At 37.6% G+C, this 21,151-nt stretch overlaps 1 protein-coding gene across 5 annotated transcripts in view; it reads right to left on the reverse strand.

The window, feature by feature from the left end:
• The window catches only part of RUNDC3B (RUN domain containing 3B), a 147,258-nt gene that overhangs the window by 23,052 nt on the left and 103,055 nt on the right, over positions 1-21,151 (reverse strand). For all 5 annotated transcript variants that reach the window (XR_012157565.1, XR_012157564.2, XR_012157566.2 and 2 more), the window contains exon 9: positions 3,257-3,403. Coding sequence is in view for 2 of the 5 variants with exons in the window: in XM_073334081.2 (XP_073190182.1) it covers positions 3,257-3,403 (147 nt within the window). In the remaining 3 variants the exon portion in view is untranslated. The remainder of the gene's footprint in view (positions 1-3,256; positions 3,404-21,151) is intronic.

Here is a 21,151-nt window from a genome sequence, read left to right on the forward strand (position 1 = left end):
CCTAGGTCCTTTTCCGCAGAACTGCTGCCTAGCCATTCGGTCCCTAGTCTGTAGCGGTGCATGGGATTCTTCCATCCTAAGTGCAGGACCCTGCACTTATCCTTATTGAACCTCATCAGATTTCTTTTGGCCCAATCCTCCAATTGGTCTAGGTCCTTCTGTATCCTATCCCTCCCCTCCAGCGTATCTACCACTCCTCCCAGTTTAGTATCATCCGCAAATTTGCTGAGAGTGCAATCCTCACCATCCTCCAGATCATTTATGAAGATATTGAACAAAACCGGCCCCAGGACCGACCCTTGGGGCACTCCACTTGATACCGGCTGCCAACTAGACATGGAGCCAATGATCACTACCCGTTGAGCCCGACAATGTAGCCAGCTTTCTACCCACCTTATAGTGCATTCATCCAGCCCATACTTCCTTAACTTGCTGACAAGAATACTGTGGGAGACCGTGTCAAAAGCTTTGCTAAAGTCAAGAAACAATACATCCACTGCTTTCCCTTCATCCACAGAACCAGTAATCTCATCATAAAAGGCGATTAGATTAGTCAGGCATGACCTTCCCTTGGTGAATCCATGCTGGCTGTTCCTGATCACTTTCCTCTCATGCAAGTGCTTCAGGATTGATTCTTTGAGGACCTGCTCCATGATTTTTCCAGGGACTGAGGTGAGGCTGACTGGCCTGTAGTTCCCAGGATCCTCCTTCTTCCCTTTTTTAAAGATTGGCACTACATTAGCCTTTTTCCAGTCATCCGGGACTTCCCCCGTTCGCCACGAGTTTTCAAAGATAATGGCCAATGGCTCTGCAATCACAGCCGCCAATTCCTTCAGCACTCTCGGATACTCACTTCCTTCCTTCTCTATCTCTATCCCCCCCTCTGAATTTTGCTTCTATTCTTTATCTTATTTTAATAATTATTATTTAACTAGTTGGATTTTTATAAGTAACATTTGTTTGTAAATTGTGTAATACAAAAACTGATTTATATTTTAACCATTCATATTATATATATGTAAGTAAATGTTGAAAGTATAGTAAATGGTTAAAATGTATTGCAAGAAGTTTATGTATATTTCATTATGTTTATATTATATTTAATAAAAAGCTAATAGGAAAAATATTGCAGTGTGAAGCAGATGTATAATCCACCCACAGGATGATGATAAAGCCTTTAAAGCAATTTTCTTGGAAAAAGAATTTGTTAAAGGGAGAAAGAGCTAGAGCAACTGTACTTATGGAGACAATGAGGTGTAGCAACATCATATAAAAAGGAAAAGGAGAAAAGCAGCAAGAGGATTTTTGTTACTCATTTTCTAAAATGACTTCTCAAATTCAATACAACACAAAAACTAAAGAAATCTCATGCGACATGGCATTCATAGCCATCATGAGATTCTATTACCATTATACCTTATTAGAATTTACTCTTGGCAACAAAGCTTTCCCTATTTACCAGTTTTGTTATATATGATAGAATCATAGAATATCAGGGTTGGAAGGGACCTCAGGAGGTCATCTAGTCCAGCCCCCTGCTCAAAGCAGGACCAATCCCCAATTTTTGCCCCAGATCCCTAAATGGCCCCCTCAAGGACTGAACTGATGATATCATAAATTCTAATTGGATTTCTATTTAAAATTTAAAAGCAATATTGTTATCTTCGTGGTTAAATTTTTTAGTTGATTGAATGACCCCTAATCTACTGCAATTGAAGATCAAACAGCAACATGAAGATGCAATTAATAAAAACCTCAGATCAATAAAACAAATTGATCATTTTGAATACTAATTTCTCCACTACCCTTGAAAGCTTAGAACTGAAAACTTAATTCTCCCGTTTCCCCGCCACTCACACATACAAAAAGATTCATTTATGTGGGGCTGCTCAAATACTGGTCTGCTGGCACTATTTTCATTTTAGAAAATATATTGAAGTATTTGTTTTAAATGAAATAGTTGTATGTACTTTGCACCTGATATATAAAGTGATGCAGATCAAATTTTGAAGTATTCATTTAAGGATTAGGAGTCTTTGTGGCACCTTAGAGATTAACAAATGTATTTGATCATAAGCTTTTGTTGGCTAAAACCCACTTCATCAGATGCGTGAAGTGAAAAATACAGTAAGAATATATATTATAGCACATGAAAAGATGGGAGTTGCCTTACCAAGTGGGTGTCAACTCCCATCTTTTCATGTGCTATAATATATATTCCACTTACTGTATTGTTCACTCCATGCATCTGATGAAGTGGGTTTTAGCCCACAAAAGTTTATGCCCAAATAAATTTGTTAGTCTCTAAGGTGCCACAAGGACTCCTCGTCATTTTTGCTGATACAAACTAACACGGCTACCACTCTGAAACTTGTCATTTAAGGATTTGCTCCCTAAAATTTGGGATAACCTGCAATGAAGTGGCTCATTCTAGAATAGGAAAGAATACAGCAATGTCATACAATTTGTGGCCCCAATTCAGCAAAGCACTTAAGCATATGCTTAACTTTCAGTGGGCACCTGTTTCCCATTCCGTAGCATTCACCTCAATGGAACAGACACATACTTAAAATTAAACATGTGATCACGTGCTTTGCTGACTCAAGACAACAGGTCCTGTAAATTATCATAGATAAACATAATTGTAATGATGTATTAAAGATTTCTGCTGTGAGTAAGCAGATAATGGAGTTTATGTTGATGTTTTTCATCTTGATTTGATTGCAATAATTTGCACCTTCTGGAAGATGCCACATTAAAAAAATATCTGAATGCTCATACTTCATTATTCTTGTTTTATTGTGTCATATCAGTCATCCAAAGTTAAGCAAGCTGAATTAAGTGATTGTTTAAAAACTGTATCAAACATCAATTTGCAGTATTATATGCTAGTTCATAACCAAACAGATATTCATTAACACCAACCTGCTGTATGTCAGTTCTGACATGAAATTCTAAAATTGCTCTGTGAATTCCCTCTTCATGTTTTTATTCAATGCTCAAATCCTCATCCGGTACCACAACTGTATATGTGGTACAATTGTACATAGTGTCTTAGTTCCAAACTGCTAAATATTTAAACTGCATCCTAACCCCTTCATTTTTCTGCATCATACGCAGGTAGCCAGGCCCTAAGAACACTGTTAGTATTAGGGGGTATATTAGCAGATGACATGTCAGGGAAACAAGGGAAATATTAGTATGATTCTGAGTACTGTGTGTCCCAATAAGAGTGAACAAAAAATATTTAACTTACTCATCCCATTGTTGACTGTGCTTTCTATAGAGTAAAGTATCCAAGGCAACCGCATTGACATCCAGAGCTCCCAGGGAAGGCCACTGATTGGTGAGGTGGGTAGTTAACTCTTGTCTTGATCTCAAATCATTATTCTTTAGCACAGTTCTGTTAACATAAAGACAGTGAACCTTATTCCATTAAATGTAATGTTTCAAGTCACAGTAAGGAAGCATATAACAAAGAATCCTATCCAGGTTGATTTTCCCTCTTGAATGATAGTCTGCTTGAACACTATTCTGATATAACTAATAAAAGGTAATTTTCATAAATTCTCTTTTCCTAAGAGAAATCAGTGTGTAGGAACAGAAAAACAAAAAGCTGAAATTACACTTTACCTTCTGGAAAAAAAAAACAATTGCATCTTAAAGATACATTTTTGACTGCATTGCTGATCAGCAGCAGACCTATTATTCTGCAGGATAGATAGAGGATCAGTTGCATAAATAATATCTGCATTTAAAAATTATGTGATTTCTTAAAGGTTTTTTTGTACAAAATAAAGAATCTAATCAGAAAACCTTTTTTGTGGGACAGAACTGTTTAGGCAAATTTAGCTATAGGATGACAGCGTGCATACCATATGTCAGTCCAGAAGTACTAACAAAGACTAGTTGTAAATACCTTATAATAATTACTAGTAATAATTTGCATGTCTAAGCCACTCATATAGAAAGTGCTACTGAGCATTTTACAAGCCTGAATTAGTTTAGCTTCACTTTACTCCAATGGAGTGGACAACGGTTCTCATTTGAAGGATAAGGAAATGGAGGAACCAAGATATTAAATCAATCACACAGGTAGTCTTTAACAGAGGCAGGAGCAAGACCCAGGTCTTTAGATTGCCAGGCTGTGTCTTAAGTACAAGACCACCTTTTTCCAAACAGTATAATGGAAACAGCAAGCAATTCTTATAGGAGAGCAAAGCAGAAGGTTAATAAAAAGGTAGCTTCATCTGTTAATTTATCCAGGAAACCTTAAATGCTGCTTCACACCATATTTCTCACGTCTGTTGTGAGAAGTCAGTGTCGAACACAGTCAGACGTTCAATAATTGGAACACAAGATCCTCCTGACTGCCAGTGCTTTGTCTGAAATACTGAACCGCATTACCAATAGTTTGATGATATTCTCTCATGAGTTAAACTACATTTGTATTTATGTGCGTTAGCAAGTAATGTATTGGGTGGACTTTTCTTTACGGAGGTGTTTTGTTTTTGCAATGCAGTTTTATCTTCCGGACAATCAAAACATTGAGACCAGAATCTTGTAGAGGTGCTCCAGTACCATATAAAGAATCAGAGGCCTCCAAAAGGTTAAAGTAGAAGGGCAGGTTACTGTCATCCCCAGATTTTTTTTTCTCTTTGGGTGTGGTCTTCCCCCATCAATAGGAGGCAGGAAAGTTGTGCATAAAATGTTGCCATTTTTTTTAACAGAAAAAATGATGAAGTTCCACAGTGGGGAAAATTTTTAGGAGCCTTTTCCCCACCATGAAAGTTCACAAGGCAAAAATGGGGAATTTCACATAGCTCGACACAGCTACAATTTGGTTACTTTCCAATACTATGAATTCTTCTACTGCATCATCTCCTTCACATATCCCCTCTCTTTCTGGAGTTTGTAGTGACCACCACTCAGACAACCCAAATCTGTTGAAATTTAAAATCTCATGTATATGAGCTCAGGCAATTGTGTTGCGGAGCGTTAAACTGCCCTATAACCATGTGCTACTACCATACAGCTCTCAGTGCCAATGTTAGCTCTTTGGAGAAATAGGTAGCTGAATAACAAGAAGGGCAAAATCTGGATCTATGTGAAGATGATAATAGTAGAATTCCAGTTACTAGTGTGTAACCTAGGTTTCTGCTACTCAAGGTGTTTTCTGCAAGTCTTCACCCTGGATACCCAAAACATTCCACAGAGAAAGGAATAAGTTTATAACAATTTAGAAAAATAAATTTTGAAACTCTGCCTAACCAAACTTGGTATCTCCCCAAAGGAAATTAAGAAAGTAAAAATCTACAGATACTGTTGACAGGATTCCACTTTGCCACTCCCCAGTGCTCAAGAATAGACATGTGCCTACAGTAGTATGTAGACAGATTTTGCTCTCACTGAACATGCTTTCCCTTTTAAAACAAGAACCAAACAAACATCTGACTTGATTTCCTTTATATTTAGAGTCACATTTTTAATTGTTGTTTTACTTACAAGTACTGTAACTGAAACAAGTTAGTACTGATCAGTGTTGGAGAAAATACTGAGTCATATCCACATTGCTTGGATTCATGTTTTCAGACATTAGCTATAAACGGCAATTGTAAAATCAGCTGAAAATAGATTTCTCTTGAAGTATTCTTTGCAAAACTAATAGTAAAATTAATATATTTTGAGCTACCATATAGTTAGTAGAGGAAGACATTTTCCATTGCAAGATGGGACTCAAAAAATCACACACAGCACTCAGAGTACATACAGCAGCTCTCCAATAATCCCAGGAGTACTGAAATAATGTCAAAATAAAGTACTGGCAGTGCTCTCCGTGCTTGTAACATATCACTAGTATTGCTGAAGGAGCTTGATTTATTCTTTAACAGTCCCCTTATACAGCATCATAGGGCTCCATCGTAGCAGGGACTCTATGGAAAGTCATGTAAATATGGTACTTGCTTCCCAGACGTTAAAGGGGATTACATAAGTATGTAGTATCAGTTTGCAAGATAAACTCATTTTGAAAGTCAATTACAGCACCAAAACTGCACAATATTCTTGGGTAATGAAGAGTTCATTTCTCTTCATTGCCCAAGAATGGCTGAAGGAGTGACCACACCAAAAAATCTGGAGTGCCTACTTTAGGAAAGGGGAGAGATGGGTTACATTGACCTGAACTGGGGGAGCAGGGAAAGAGGCATGAAGCATGGCAAAAAAATATGGAAACAAACATTGTAATTTTCCAAACACACTGAGAATTATGTAAGTGTACTGGAGATAGATATACAAATTCAATATCAAAATATTGTTGAGCACTCCTTTTTTCTCCTTTTGAGAAAAGTTATATTTAAACATTTGAGCTTTCTGCTGTCATCAGTGCTTCAAAAGTGCAATTTTTGTCCTTAGAGTGAGTACGCCGAAGATTGCAAACCACTCTGTATTCTTATTGTAACACTTTAACAATTGGAAGAATATTATTGTTAAAATATTTAACAAGATAGTTACCATTTATACACCAAAGATTTTTTGATAATTTAGCATTCTAATGAAAAGTTCACATAGCAAAAGGAGAACCAAAAAAATAAAAAAAAATAATAATTGGTTAGGCAAGGACAATTCGCAGATAAAGTTATTTGTGCAAGACACTGTAGAAAACAGTTCTTTTGAGACACACAAAAAATAGAGCTGGAAGAATCTGAGGGCGGTGGTGGCTAGAACTTTAAAATCCATGGCACAGTGTTAACTTCAGTTACAATTTTATAAAAAATTATGGATGGAAATTATAAAATATTATTGCTAATTTATTCGTGCCTCCTTAACTCCAACTATAAAATTTCTTCCAAGACAATTTGAAAATGGAAGTGTTTCTTTACTTCTTTGAAAATCAACCTTCAAGTCTTAGCAAACTAATATAACTAAAACAAGAGATCTCATGAAGGGTCAAGTCTAGGTAAAGGCATGTAATAAAATTAGGAATTTGCCATTAAAAGGGAATAGTAATAATTACACCTACTTCATTTGTAGTATTGTAAAGTAAATTGGATATTTCAGTTGTGTGTTTTAAAGCTTTACACAGTATAACCACATTCTCATTGTTCAATACATAAACAACATGTTTTTAGAGGGGAGTTGAGGAAGTAAAAAAGTTTCCTGTTTTATTTTGTCCCAAATCCTATTGTCTTGAGCTTGGTACAGGCACAAGTGAAAAAGTAGTAATGCAATAACATATTTTATATAGCACAAACCTAGGTACCCTTCCAAGAATAACATGTCCCAGATGACAGCTATACAGCTTTATCTGCAAATAAAATGTAAGAACAATATGTTGGCATTTAGCCAAATATGTTGACAAAACTATAACAGATTACAGAAGCTTTTATTCAAGCCCTTTAGAAGAAGAAATCAGAAGTAAAACCAATCATAGCTGTAGGGTTACATTCTCCTCCCATCAGAAAGTTTGCATTCATAACTATGATTGCAAAGTATAATATAAAACAACAAAATCTTTCAAGGACAAGACAAAATAATAGAACTTTTCTCCTGTTTTTGAAAACCATCAGATGTTTATTTACAGCTTGTTTACAAAGGACACATGTAGTTTCTCATGTGTTGTATAACACAAGAAAAATAACTTCAGACATCATAAAATAGAAAAATCATAAACATAATCTCTTTCAAACCACATCAGAATGACTTAACTGAATAAAGGGCTCGAACTGGGTCACAATGCATAATGCTACAATGTACATGCATTTCCTCCCTGGTCCTGAACTTTGATGATGTGAGAGCACTACTCCCATCTAGTTGGATCAACTTTCAAAGTGCCCCAGTTTAGCTTTCAGTTCATGCCTTCACTTAAAGAAAAGTTCTGATCAAAGGGCCTTGCCTCCAGAAGCAGTATCACGTGGCAGTAGTATTTTTTGTATAAAGAGGTATGAGAAAGAAAAAATTAAAAACTAATATATTTTGGTGTTAAGTGGTAGATGGCCCAAACTCGACCCCACCCCCCAAAAAAGAAAAAGAAAACTCAAAATGTTAGCATGTTCTGATATTTAGTAGTATGATTATTGCCTTTTCCCCATTCCCAGTGTTTCTCTCTGGCCTGAGAGCCATCCCACATCCTAACAAATATGAATGGTTCTATCAGATTATATAATATTTTTATAGCCTGTGCCATTTAAAATACAGAAAATGTTGTAGCACCACTGAATACTGAAGAGGAAGAGGAAGAGAGGGAAATGTGCTGCATCTTACAGACTGATAATTTAGCGCTAATGGATGTTAAGTGCAGCATATGCACAAGGATATGGTCTAGGTCTTGTCAAAGGAAAGGGACATCAATAATCATGGGGATGGAATACATTTTGCAGAAGTTTATTTAAGATATCGAATGTCCAGATGTGCTAAAATGCCCTCATCACATTTCATGGCATTCACTTCCCATAGTGCATGTGTGACAGAACAAATGTGTATGTGTGTAAAAGATACACGTGCAAAAATAGAATTTACATATATTTCAGAGCACCCTTCACATGTAATTTATTTGAGGATTCAGAAGGTTTCATCTAGCCATTATTGGTGCTAGATTTTTTTTTAAAAATATCTTGTCAAACAACTCGTACATTCATCAAAGAATTTTAAAAATCTGAATGGATTCAAAATGCTACTGCATTTAGTAACTTTTTAGGGAGAACAGGGAGTGAGAAAGATCAGAGAAAAGCATGAAAAAATAAAGTACATGACTAAAAAAAATATGACACAGGCCAGATGTATAAAAAAATCCCTAAAACAGCAGTTCTCAACCAGCGGCCCAATTAGCAAACAGCTGGGTCTGGCTAAAGGCCGGCCAGCCCATGTGGCTGGGTCTGGGTTCCCAGCTGCCCGGTGGGGTGGGGTGGGGTAGGGCGGGGCCTGGGCTGCCCCACACAGTGGGGTCAGAACTCCCGGCCAGCCCTGCGGAGTCAGGGATCCTGGGCTCCCAGCCAGCTCCGTGAGCTCTGGGGTCTGGGGCAGCTGCATGGGTGCTTCTGCCCTGCCACCCGGCTCATGTGGCCCAGCTAACACACTGTGGATGTGGCCCACAACGATAAATAAGTGGAGAACCACTGCTGTAACCTTACAGTACATCTCCGTTCCATATACCATTTTAAAGCAATCTCTCCCTGCTTTAAAATAACAATCATGTTTTCTGTCTTATTAATGGATCATTGCTTATTATAGTGGAAATACTGGATGATGCATTTTCTAAATCAGTGCTAACATACTCCCAACTGTTGCTAAGCATCTGCTGCAACTGCAGAGACATCTGCTCTGTTAGTGAAATTGCCAGGCACTCAAGTTTTCTTATCACTATCCAAGGGAGTTTAACAATGGCCATTAGTATCAGCATTAGGTTTAAACAACTATTCATAGCAACTCTTCTACATAGTTCAGACTTTCAAACCTTAAGTTGTTTATTTAAGAACTAGGGAGAAATTGGATTAGTGAAGACTTCAGGTGAAAACACTATGGATTCCTAGGGCTTTAAGCATTTACAGGCCCTGTATCTCAGGAACAGATGTCTCTATACAATCACCTCCCTACCTGAATATTTACCAGCTGTTTTACCCAACATTGATTAACTTAGTGTATTTATTTTTTCAGATAGCTGAGGAAAACCTGTACACCAAAATGCAGAATAACAGCACCATAGGACTAGTGTGTGCTGAGAGAGAATACAAAACATTCTTTTTAATGTTACACTGAGGTGTACATTTCACAAAAACATAGGCTACTACTACTATATAAGGCTTTTCTGAAGCCCTTCCAGTGTATAATTCACAATGTTGTATTATGTTATTGTATACATTAAAAATAATTAAAATATCCTTAATAATATTATGCTTAACAATTATAGTTTACCCAAAACTCAGATTACAAATTAGTGTTCTATTAATGCTCCTACTCTAATTAGGTTTGCTAGACTCTGTGCTACATTTACTTAAATGAAATCAGGTAATCAGACTAAAAGCTGGTAATATTTTTACTGCTAAAGATCTTCATCAGACTGCAATTATTACAAATTCCCTTTTTATTTGGATCAGACTAACCTTTCCGGGCATCAAACATATCTTTTTAATAGATCTGTTTACTGAATATTAGGTAAGATTACATTCAAAGAAAATATGGAATCCTTTATATAGAGTTGCTACTACATATACACATACAAAACAGGTAACAAGATTAGAGTTGAGTATTTGAATGGTCCAAAAATAATTGGTCAACTGACTGGTGAAATACTCATCAAACATTGTCAAATACGTCAAATCATGTCAGAAATGGTCAAATATTTTAAAGCACTGATTAGAATAGTAGAACAGTAGTAACAACAGAGAATAAGACTTTATGATCTCTAGTTGGCTAAAATAAAAATACCATCATTACATTCTTTAGCAAGTTTAAGTTGGCATTTCAATGTGAATATTATCCACGACTGAAAAATTACAAAAAGGACAGAAATAAAACATACACATCGCAACTATAAAGGAAAAAAAAGTCATTTTTAAATGCACTTGTGCTAGGTAAGCAGCAGGCCAACTCTTCAAGCAGCTTAATGGCACTGCCTCTGTTCTCCTCGTTAGGGATGAAATCGAATGAGTGTGACCCCTTCTCTCCCTCCCCAACTCAGTTCCGAGTTAATTTCTGTATATTTGTCTAGTCATTTAGATTGCAAGCTATTTGGGACAGGGACAGTGTCTTTTAACTAGTTGAATGTGCTTTGTAAAGTGCATGTGCATTGATGGCCTGGTATACAAATAAAGATATAGGGCTGGTCTACACTAGAAAATTAGGTCAGTTTAACTACGTTGATCATAATGTGCAGAAGATTCCAGCCAATTAAGATGATCAGTTTTCAGTTAGTTCACCTTTTCCCCAACAGGGACATTAGCATTTATTAAAAAGTATGTGATCAAGACATTTAAGAAGGCTACCAGATGGCTACCTATTATAATTTAATTTTTGGCATTATCGTCTACATCAGGGCATTGTTACTGGAATATTTGACCATATTTGATAAGTCAAATTAACAGGCAGCCTTGCCATGCCTAAACAAGATGACTCATATAACTAGATAACACAGTGAATAATGATCAGGTAGTTTGAGAAGCTCTAGTAACAAAAGAATAAAAACCGTAATAGTAGATTGAGCTGTGTTACTTATTTGAAGTTTCTGGGTGCAGGCAGACAAGAGATAGGTAGCTATTTTGTGCTCTTGCAGGTAGGATTCTCTGCTAATGTATGTACCATAAACACATTAAATTTGGGAATCACTATGGGAGTTAAAGTATTAACTAATCTCAAATTCAGACAAAATAAATATAAAAAAGCACAATTCATGTCAATGGGGGTTTGAATGAGACAATATTTACCCAAACGCTTTCATTTTTGAGTAAATTTAAACTTTCCAATTATACCTATGTAAAAAAAAGAATTTCTTACCTGCAAGTTTAATTTCTCCAAAGCCAGAAAATGCCAGTCTAGTGGGCAATATGATCTCCTACCAGCAGACAGAGACATGAAATAAACCAAACTTTTGAGACTAACCTCTAAAAAAGGGAGCTATACTAGTTCTCCAGTTCAAGAACTACGTAAGTAGCGAAGAGTAAAAGTGAAAATAAAATCTCAAAAAATAATTCCACTTGAAGAAAGAACAATCTTAACAACTTTATCTAGGACAACCGTGCACTGTAAAGGAAACATGAAAAGCAAAATAGAAAATAATAGCAAAACCTCAGGATAATTAAAATCCGTAAAACATCTCTAGAAATAAAGAGGGAACTCTCAAACTTTTAGTATGGTAACAAATACAGAGTGGGCTCTCTGGACTGGTATATTATTGGACTTTGAGAAATTACATTAGCGGGTCTGAAAATAAATTACTTACCTGAAGATTTAGATGTTGCAATAGACCATTAATCTTGGGTAAAAGCCCTATGCACAGACATGGAGTGCCAAAACAATTAGCTCACAATGAAGCATCTAATGTCAGCCTCTGCAATAAAAAAAGAAGGCAGCTTCTTGTGCTCCACACTTTCTTACTGGTTACAGCTTGTAAAGGAATCTGCACATGTAGCTGCAAAAATACCATACAGGCTGCATCACAGTCTGGCCTCTTAAGCACTCTTTCTAGTCCTTCCCTCCAGTGTCTCATAGAAAATTTTAAAGATTTATTTCTCCTCTTCCAAGCAGAGTCCATTGTCATCAATTCCATGCGGCCTCTGATCTTCTTGGCTACAGCTCCCCTGCAATATTTTGCACCAGCTATTTTGGCAGAGATACCAGCTGCTTTGGGCTTCAAATTCCTAATTTCTCGTCTAGTTCTAAGAGAGAAGTTTTCTTTCAAAATTAATATAAAAACATCCAGTTAGACAAAAATATATCTGCTTTACCATAGCATATCAAGTCTTTGACACACTCAGTACCTTGCCCTGGTGGTGGTGGACACAGATATCTCCTCAAGCCCTCAGCCAAAGCACCAACTGTAGTCCCTGTTGAAAGGAGGCTAGTCAACATAACGTGCTTTGCCTTTGATTAGGTTCTAAGGCTAAAACCTTGAGATATAGGAGCTCACTAGCAATCACAACCTATTTAAAACCATTGGAAGAGTGAGTCATGTGGCCTAGAGGTATTGGAGGATTATGGAAGCTTCTATATCTAATCCTCAACTGTCAGTTCTTCTTCCTTCATTTGAAGAGTAAGGAGTTTTAAAAACTGTTTCTAGCAAGCTACAAGAAATCTTAATTTGTTTTTCTTGCAAGTAATAGTTTGCCTTCCTCTAGAATGGGAAAAAATATTCCCTCTTTTTCAGTTCAGGCACATGAAGTAGGAGTTTCTTACCCATAATTTATTCCTTCTCTTTTAAAAATATTTATGAAGAAATCAGAAAAAGCATAACCTTTCCTTTCATGAGGGATTCCAATACCTTTGAATTTTGTTAATGTGTTTTTGTCATTTAGACATGTTTCTCTTGGGAGCAACAGAATCTACTGGTATCAAGTGAAACAAAAACTGGGTGAACTTTGTGGTTGTCAGAAATTAATTCTCTATCTTCCAAAGATACCAGTCACGATAGTGGGAGCTTCTGCAGCATTACCCAACGTTAGAACGGGCCTTCCACATGGATAACCTTGTCCAAATAGAAATCTGCAAAAGCCTGCACACAAATTTTGTAGTGACACAAGAAAGCACAGACCGATGTCTAAGTTGCAGTCTTACATCTTGCAACAGAAGTTGCCTCTTCCACTCAGAAAACCAGGTAGCAATTGCCTTGGTCAGCAAGCCTTGATGATCATGAGCTCTTTGCATGTAGCTCAGTGAGGCTCCCTGATTCACTCACCTACCTGGCTAGAGAAGCCTTAGATTTCAAAGCTCTTTCAGAACTCTGATACAGGATGAATAAGAGACATGAACTCTTCATTTCTAGCATCCTTTTCATAAATGTGTGTAATGCCTTCCTAATATTCAAGGTGTGTAACTTTTTCCCCTCTCATACCTAGAAGATGGACAAAAAAAGGAAGGAACACATCAAGAGCCAGACAAAAGCAAATAAGAATCTTTAAGAGGATTCTTTAGCAAATGAGCATCTTTAGGAGGATTCTTTAGGTGTATTCTCCATGCCATTATCTACACCAAGGGACGTACTAGCTGCCGCTTCCCACAGCCCATTGGCCGGGCATAGCGAACCAGTGGGAGCTGTGATCGGCCGAACCTGAGGACGCGGCAGGTAAATAAACTGGCCCGTCCCGTCAGGGGCTTTCCCTGAACAAGCGGCATCCCAAGTTTGGGAAACACTGCTCTATGGTACTATCATTTTAGATGCAGTTGTGATAAAAAATAAATAGGCAGATCTTCCTTTTACAATTTCACCTTTAGTACTGAGTGTCAGTGAATGCAATGAGTAATACTGAATGAGCAGTATGGTAATAATAATTAAATAACTGCATTGACTTATTTTGTTTAGGAGAATCCATCCTCAACATACAGGATTCTGAAGACTTTCCACCTTCAAGATCACCAACATTTTCTATAGTTTCAGAGTTATCTGCCAATGATAGCGTTTCAGTCACATCATGTATATCACACAGCCACAAGAAAAAAAACCCTCCATCATCCAGAAACAACCACAGATAAGTTTATGATAAGAACCAGCAGATTACAAAAAGAGGTAACTGATGAAAAAATTGCCCGGTTTGTTTATACAACAAACTCTCCTTTCCATATGACTGAGAACCCACACTTCATCAACATGATTCAGTCATTAAGACCAGGATACAGTCCTCCCAACAGAGCAGATGTCCCTGGCAAACTGCTGCATAAAGTGTATGAAAGAGAAATTGAGCAGTGTGCAAAAGGTCTAGCGGGTAAAATTGTCAACCTGAGTCTTGATGGGTGGAGCTATGTCCACAATGATCCTGTTGCCTGTGCTTGTGTGACAACAGAAGGGAATGTCTTCCTTACAGAAACAATTGATACATCACTGCAGAATACTTACAAGTAGCAGCAGTAAAAGCTGTAACAAACTGAAAAAAATTCAAATGTCTAGTACGCAGCTTGGTCACAGACAATGTCACAAATGTATCCAAGATGAGAAGAAATTATTTAGAAGAGAGTCCCAAGCTAATGATATACGGTTGCAGTGCTCATTTGATGCACCTCCTAGCCAAAAAGTTCAGTGTTCCAGAAATAAAGGCTAATGTTGTTGAAATTGCAAAATATTTCCATAACAACCACTTTGCAGCAGCTGCTCTGAAAAAAGTGGGAGGAACCAAGCGAACTCTCCCACAAGACGTGCGATGGAACTCAGTAGTGGACTGTTTTGAGCACTGTATCAAGAACTGGCCTAATCTGATGACCATTTGTGAACAAAATTGTGAAAAAATAGATGGCACTGTCACAGCTAAAGTTCTCAACATGGGGCTTAAGAGAAATGTTGAACACAGGCAGAGTAACCTGAAGCCTATTTCTGTAGCCTTGAACAAAATGCAGGGAAATAGCTGTTTTATTACTGATGCTGTTGACATTTGGAAGGAACTGAGCAAGATCTTAAAAGAGAAATATGCAATGACAGAGTTAAATTACAAGCATTAAAAAAAAGGGGGGGAGGTAAGGGGGGGGGGGTCAAGCACTATCTCCAGCTCATTTTCTTGCAAATATTCTCAATACTCAGTACCACGGTCAAACCTTAACTGCTGAAGAAGAAGAGTTGGCTATGACATGGACATCCAGCAGTTATCCCTCCATAATGCCAACTATAATAAACTTCGGAGCGAAGAGTGACCCATTCAAGAAATATATGTTTGCTGATGATGTTTTAAAGAAAGTCACACCAGTGAACTGGTGGAAGTCACTTAAGCACTGGGATTCAGAGACTGTTGAAGAGAATCTCACTTAACAGCAGTTGAAATTGTTTGAGACCTGAAAAAGCAGGAAAGCTTGTTTTTCTTTTCCAGATTATGAACAAACAGGAAAATGAAGGTGAAGATGACTGAGTTAGCTGCGGAAGCCAATATTTTAAGTTTCTCATGTTGACTTGGCTGACAGTCGATTTAATTTTTTTTTTAATATATTTCATTTAACTATTTTAGTTAAAAACAATTTTAACAAAAACAAACCTGATTTTAAAAAACTTTAATGTTTAACTAAATTCAAAAATTCATATGCTCGTTTTGTTAAAATATTCTGTTTGCTGTTGAAGGAAAAAATCCAGAATACTTAATGTTATTGTTTTAGTTAAATAAAACAATTTAAATGTCTGCCTGGTGATGTTCTCCTGGTAATAAAGCATGGCAAGAAAATCCTCCAAATATTAATGATTAACCTGTTGAATTGGAGATAGTTCACCTCCCAATGACTTCATAAATATCTGCTTCAATTATCTTTGTTAAATGAAATAACCAAACAATCATTCATTTTCTGATATAGCTATAAAACTAATCTGAAAAGTTTTCAAAATAAATCACTTTAAAAATGTATAGTGTGTACTTTCTAAAAATGAAACCTACATCTATCTCTAAGTTGTGAAGAATATGTATTAAGGTTATAACAACCAACAAGAATGCATTTTTATGTAGAAATCCATGATTAAATTAAGTCTTCGTGACTAGTGATTTAAATCAAGATTTAAATCAATGAATCAAATGCACCTTGCACACCCCGCCTGCCGCAGCTGGAAGCTGCCGGGTACCCCCACTGCCCATGGTGGCTGGGATCTTGGGGGCCCACTGCCTCAGGCAGCAGGGGTACCTCACAGCTCCCTGCCACTGCGGGAGGTGGCGGGACCCTGCAGCTCCCAGTGCCAGGGCTGAAGTCATGGAGGTCTTTGGAAGTCACGGATTCCGTGACTTCCACGACCCCCGTGACAAAAATCACAGCCTTACTTATCACCATATTATCTTCTACGTCTTTGCAAATTGCTTAATTATTTGCTCCATAATCTTTCCGGGTACCGAAGTTAATGTGACTGCTCTGTAATTCCCCGAATTGTCCTTATTCCCTTTTTATAGATTGGCACTATGTTTTCCCTTTTCCAGTCCTCCGGAATCTCTCCTGTCTTCCATGACTTTTTTGAAGATAATCTCTAATGGCTCAGATATCTCCTCTATCAGCTCTTTGAGGATACTAGGATGTATTTCATTAGGTCCTGGTGACTTTAAAACTTACTTACACAAGTTAGATGTCTTCACTTGTTCTTTCCCTATTTTAGCCTCTGATCTGACCTCATTTTCATTGACATTCACTATGTTAAATATCCAGGATCCTGGGAACTACATGCCAGTCAGCCTCACCTCAGTCCCTGGAAAAATCATGGAGCAGGTCCTCAAGGAATCAATTCTGAAGCACTTAGAGGAGAGGAAAGTGATCAGGAACTGTCAGCATGGATTCACCAAGGGCAAGTCATGCCTGATTAATCTAATTGCCTTCTATGACGAGATAACTGGCTCTGTGGATGAGGGGAAAGCAGTGGACATGTTGTTCCTTGACTTTAGCAAAGTTTTTGACACGGTCTCCCACAGTATTCTTGCCAGCAAGTTAAAGAAATATGGGCTGGATTAATGGACTATAAGGTGGATAGAAAGTTGGCTAGATTGTCGGGCTCAACAGGTAGTGATCAATGGCTCCATGTCTAGCTGGCAGCCGGTATCAAGTGGAGTGCCCCAAGGGTTGGTTCTGGGGCCGGTTTTGTTCAATATCTTCATGAATGATCAGGAGGATGGTGTGGATTGCACCCTCAGCAAGTTCTCAGAGGACACTAAACTGGGAGGAGAGGTAGATACGCTGGAGGGTAGGGATAGGATACAGAGGGACCTAGACAAATTAGAGGATTGGGCCAAAAGAAATCTGATGAGGTTCAACAAGGACAAGTGCAGAGTCCTGCCCTTAGGATGGAAGAATCCCATGCACCGCTACAGACTAGGGACCGAATGGCTCGGCAGCAGTTCTGCAGAAAAGGTCCTAGGGGATACAGTGGATGAGAAGCCGGATATGAGTTAACTGTGTGCCCTTGTTGCCAAGAAGACCAATGGCATTTTGGGATGTATAAGTAGGGGCATTGCCAGCAGATCGAGGGACATGATCGTTCCCCTCTATTCGACATTGGTGAGGCCTCATCTGGAGTACTGTGTCCAGTTTTGGGCCCCACAATACAAGAAGGATGTGGAAAAATTGGAAAAAGTCCAGCAGAGGGCAACAAAAATTATTAGGGGACTGGAACACATGACTTATGTGGAGAGGCTGAGGGAACTGGGATTGTTTAGTCTGCGGAAGAGAAGAATGAGGGGGGATTTGATAGCTGCTTTCCACTACCTGAAAGGGGGTTCCAAAGAGGATGGATCTAGACTGTTCTCATTGGTAGCTGATGACAGAACAAGGAGTAATGGTCTCAAGTTGCAGTGGGGGAGGTTTAGGTTGGATATTAGGAAAAAAACTTTTTCACTAGGAGGGTGGTGAAGCACTGGAATGAGTTACCTAGGGAGGTGGTGGAATCTCCTTCCTTAGATATTTTTAAGCTCAGGCTTGACAAAGCCCTGGCTGAGATGATTTAGTTGGGGATTGGTCCTGCTTTGAGCAGGGGGTTGGACTAGATGACCTCCTGAGGTCCCTTCCAACCCTGATATTCTATGATCATACAAGAACATCTGGATGACCTTGTAAACTGGAATAATAGAAATGGGATTAAATTTAATAGTGGAAAGTCATGCATTTATGGACTAACAACAAGAATTTTTGCTATAAACTGCAGATTTATCAGTTAGAAGCAACAAAGGAGGAGAAAGATCGGGGTGGTTTTAGTTGATCACAGGAGGTTTATGAGCCATCAATATGATACAGCCATGAAAAAGGCTAGTGCAGTCCTAGGATGCATCAGGTGAGGTATTTCCAATAGAGACAGGGAAATGTTAGTACCATTATACAAGGCACGGCTGAGACCTCATCTGGAATACTGTGTGCAGTTCTGGTCTCCCATGTTTAAGAAAGATGAATTCAAACTTGAACATATGCAGAGAAGGGCTACTAGGATGAACCAAGGAACGGAAAACCTACCTTATAATAGGAGACTCAAAGAGCTTGGCTTGTTTAGCCTAAGCAAAAGAAGGCTGAGGGGAGATAGGATTGCTCTCTATAAACACATTAGAGGGAGAGGACTTTAAGTCATGATTTGAGGACTTCAGTAACTCAGCCAGAAGTTAGGGGTCTATTTCAGAAGTGGATGGGTGAGGTTCTGTGGCCTGCAGTGTGCAAGAGGTCAGACTAGACTAGAGGATCACGATGGTCCCTTTTGGCCTTAAAGGGTATGATTCTAACTATGGCACCTGGCATGGGCTTAGTTAATAACTATATTGTATCACTATTTCTCAAAAACAATACTCCCATGATTTTCCCCCCATCTAAGTTAAACATAAGTAGCATATTCTGTGTAAATAGTGTATATGCAAAAATAACAGAAAAAGTGTAGTTCATTTACAAAAAAAAGTATAAATAGAACTATTAATAGTTGATGTATGTTTACTGATAATTTTCAATACAAGAGGCAACATACTGTATCTACTGAAAGTAAAATTAGTGCAGTATAAAGAAAAACATTGTTAACTAACATCTTACCGTACAAATCCTAAAATTACAGATTAATAGTATAAAACTTATCCATGTTAAACCTTTTTTCCCCATAAGCGTACATTAAGGAGTAAAATGGTTACACTATTAATGAAGATCACATTACAGGATTAAAATGCTAGTGACTTTGCAGCATTAACAACTCAGGCTAAATTTGAACAAGTGGTCTACACTTACTCTATTACTAATCTTCTGAGGCATACAGTCCCATCCCCTCTTTTCTATGTAATAGAATTTTCAGGTCCTCCCTTCATAGAAATTAAAAGACCATTCCCAAGCAGGAGAGTTTGCCTACAAAATATTGATATTTTGATCCTTAAAGAGATTCTAAAAAACTGCCTTGCCAAAATGAGTAACTGTTTTGTCAGAGTCCAGATTGTCAGTAAATACTGACTAAGGAGGAAAATCTAGGAATCCGCACAACACTTGTCCTTTGTGGGAATGTACCTTTCATGAGTGATTGAAGTGACTTTTTTACCCCCAGCCAAATGTGCTCTGAGGCATTCAAAAGGCAGATGTTTTTCATTATCCATTTTGAAAGGCCTTGCTTATAGATTATGGTTAAGTCTAGTACACTTATAATCTAAAAATTCTAGAAGCAGGATACATATTGTATAACTAGGACAGTTTAACAAATGTTAACTTCTGAGTGAGATATAATAGCCTTCTTGCTATTCTGTTTATGTGAAAATATTCTCACCTCTGGAAGAAAGAGGAGAAAAAAATACTACCATGAAAATGACTGACTGAAGTGGAAGCTGAAAGACAACTTGTGAAGGAAGAGGGAATTTGTATATACTGTCACCTTGTTATGGCTATCTATATATAAACTGATCTATAGGAAGCACTTTCAAAATTCTCTCATTCATCAGGCAGCCAACACAATAAAGAAAAAACACCTTAAAAGGAGAAATTGAATCTACATTTACACATTGAAAAAGCGACATTCAGAAAAATCAAGGCAAGTAACTCAGCATACTAAATAAAAACATAAGGAACTAAGGAAAGACCAGAAGTCAGTACAAAGGATTTAAAATAGACATTGCCAACCTGAAAAGAATGTGTCTAAAAAAAGGAAAATGTTCCTAATGTAAATTGAGTTTACACAACCTGTCTCCCAAAAGGGATTTAGAGAAAGGAGGATTAGTATTCTGAATTTTGCCATAGTAGAAAATGAATTTAGCAGCAAGATCAAATACTGAACTGTATCCACCAATTTGTGTGGAGTGAGGAAATAAAGTAATTAAGTAGTTAGCTAGGCAAACTGAGTTTATTATACTGAAACTGTTTAAAGAATGAATTTCCTTTGAGAATCTTGCAAGAAGAATCCCTTAAAAAATGGACAGTAGGAAGTGCTATATCCATATTAAAAAGATTCTTTACCTATTGCTCCAGAGAATTTAGCATTCCTAGAAAGATAAAATTATGAAGGCCATGGTAACCCAGACTTAACAGTGATGTGGGGGTGAAAGAATATGGTACAAGAATTAAACAGGGCGTTGACTCAGTACCAGAATAACCATATATTTCTTGACAATGGTTCTGTTACCAATCTTTTGGACAAGATGAAGACAGATGTCTCCCCCAAAGGTACAGAAAAAACCAAGTCTTCAAAAACTGATGCAAAACAAGTTCTTGCTAGAATAAGTTGCAACATAAAAAGCTCCTGATAATGGACATTCAAAATCCTTTGTACTTTCCAGCATGATCAAGAATACCACCCTAGGGTTATAATATTTTGGTTTTGCTGTCCTCATATGGAGATGTTCGTAATATAGAGTAGTGTTTATGGTTCCTTTTTTAATTCCCCTGCTCATTCCTAAAACACTGAACAGGAGTATGATAGTTTAACTGCCTTTTCCTTCAACAGAATGAAAAACATTTTAAGGAAGGAGAGGATGAATTTTTAGTGTCCATAATGGAATCCTGCCCTCTTAATTAATAATTGAGCTGTTAGCAACTCATAGGTTATAGAGCAGGGGGATTCAGTTATTTT

This window comes from Lepidochelys kempii, chromosome 2, assembly GCF_965140285.1.
Source record: "Lepidochelys kempii isolate rLepKem1 chromosome 2, rLepKem1.hap1, whole genome shotgun sequence".
Taxonomy (NCBI): Eukaryota; Metazoa; Chordata; order Testudines; family Cheloniidae; genus Lepidochelys; species Lepidochelys kempii.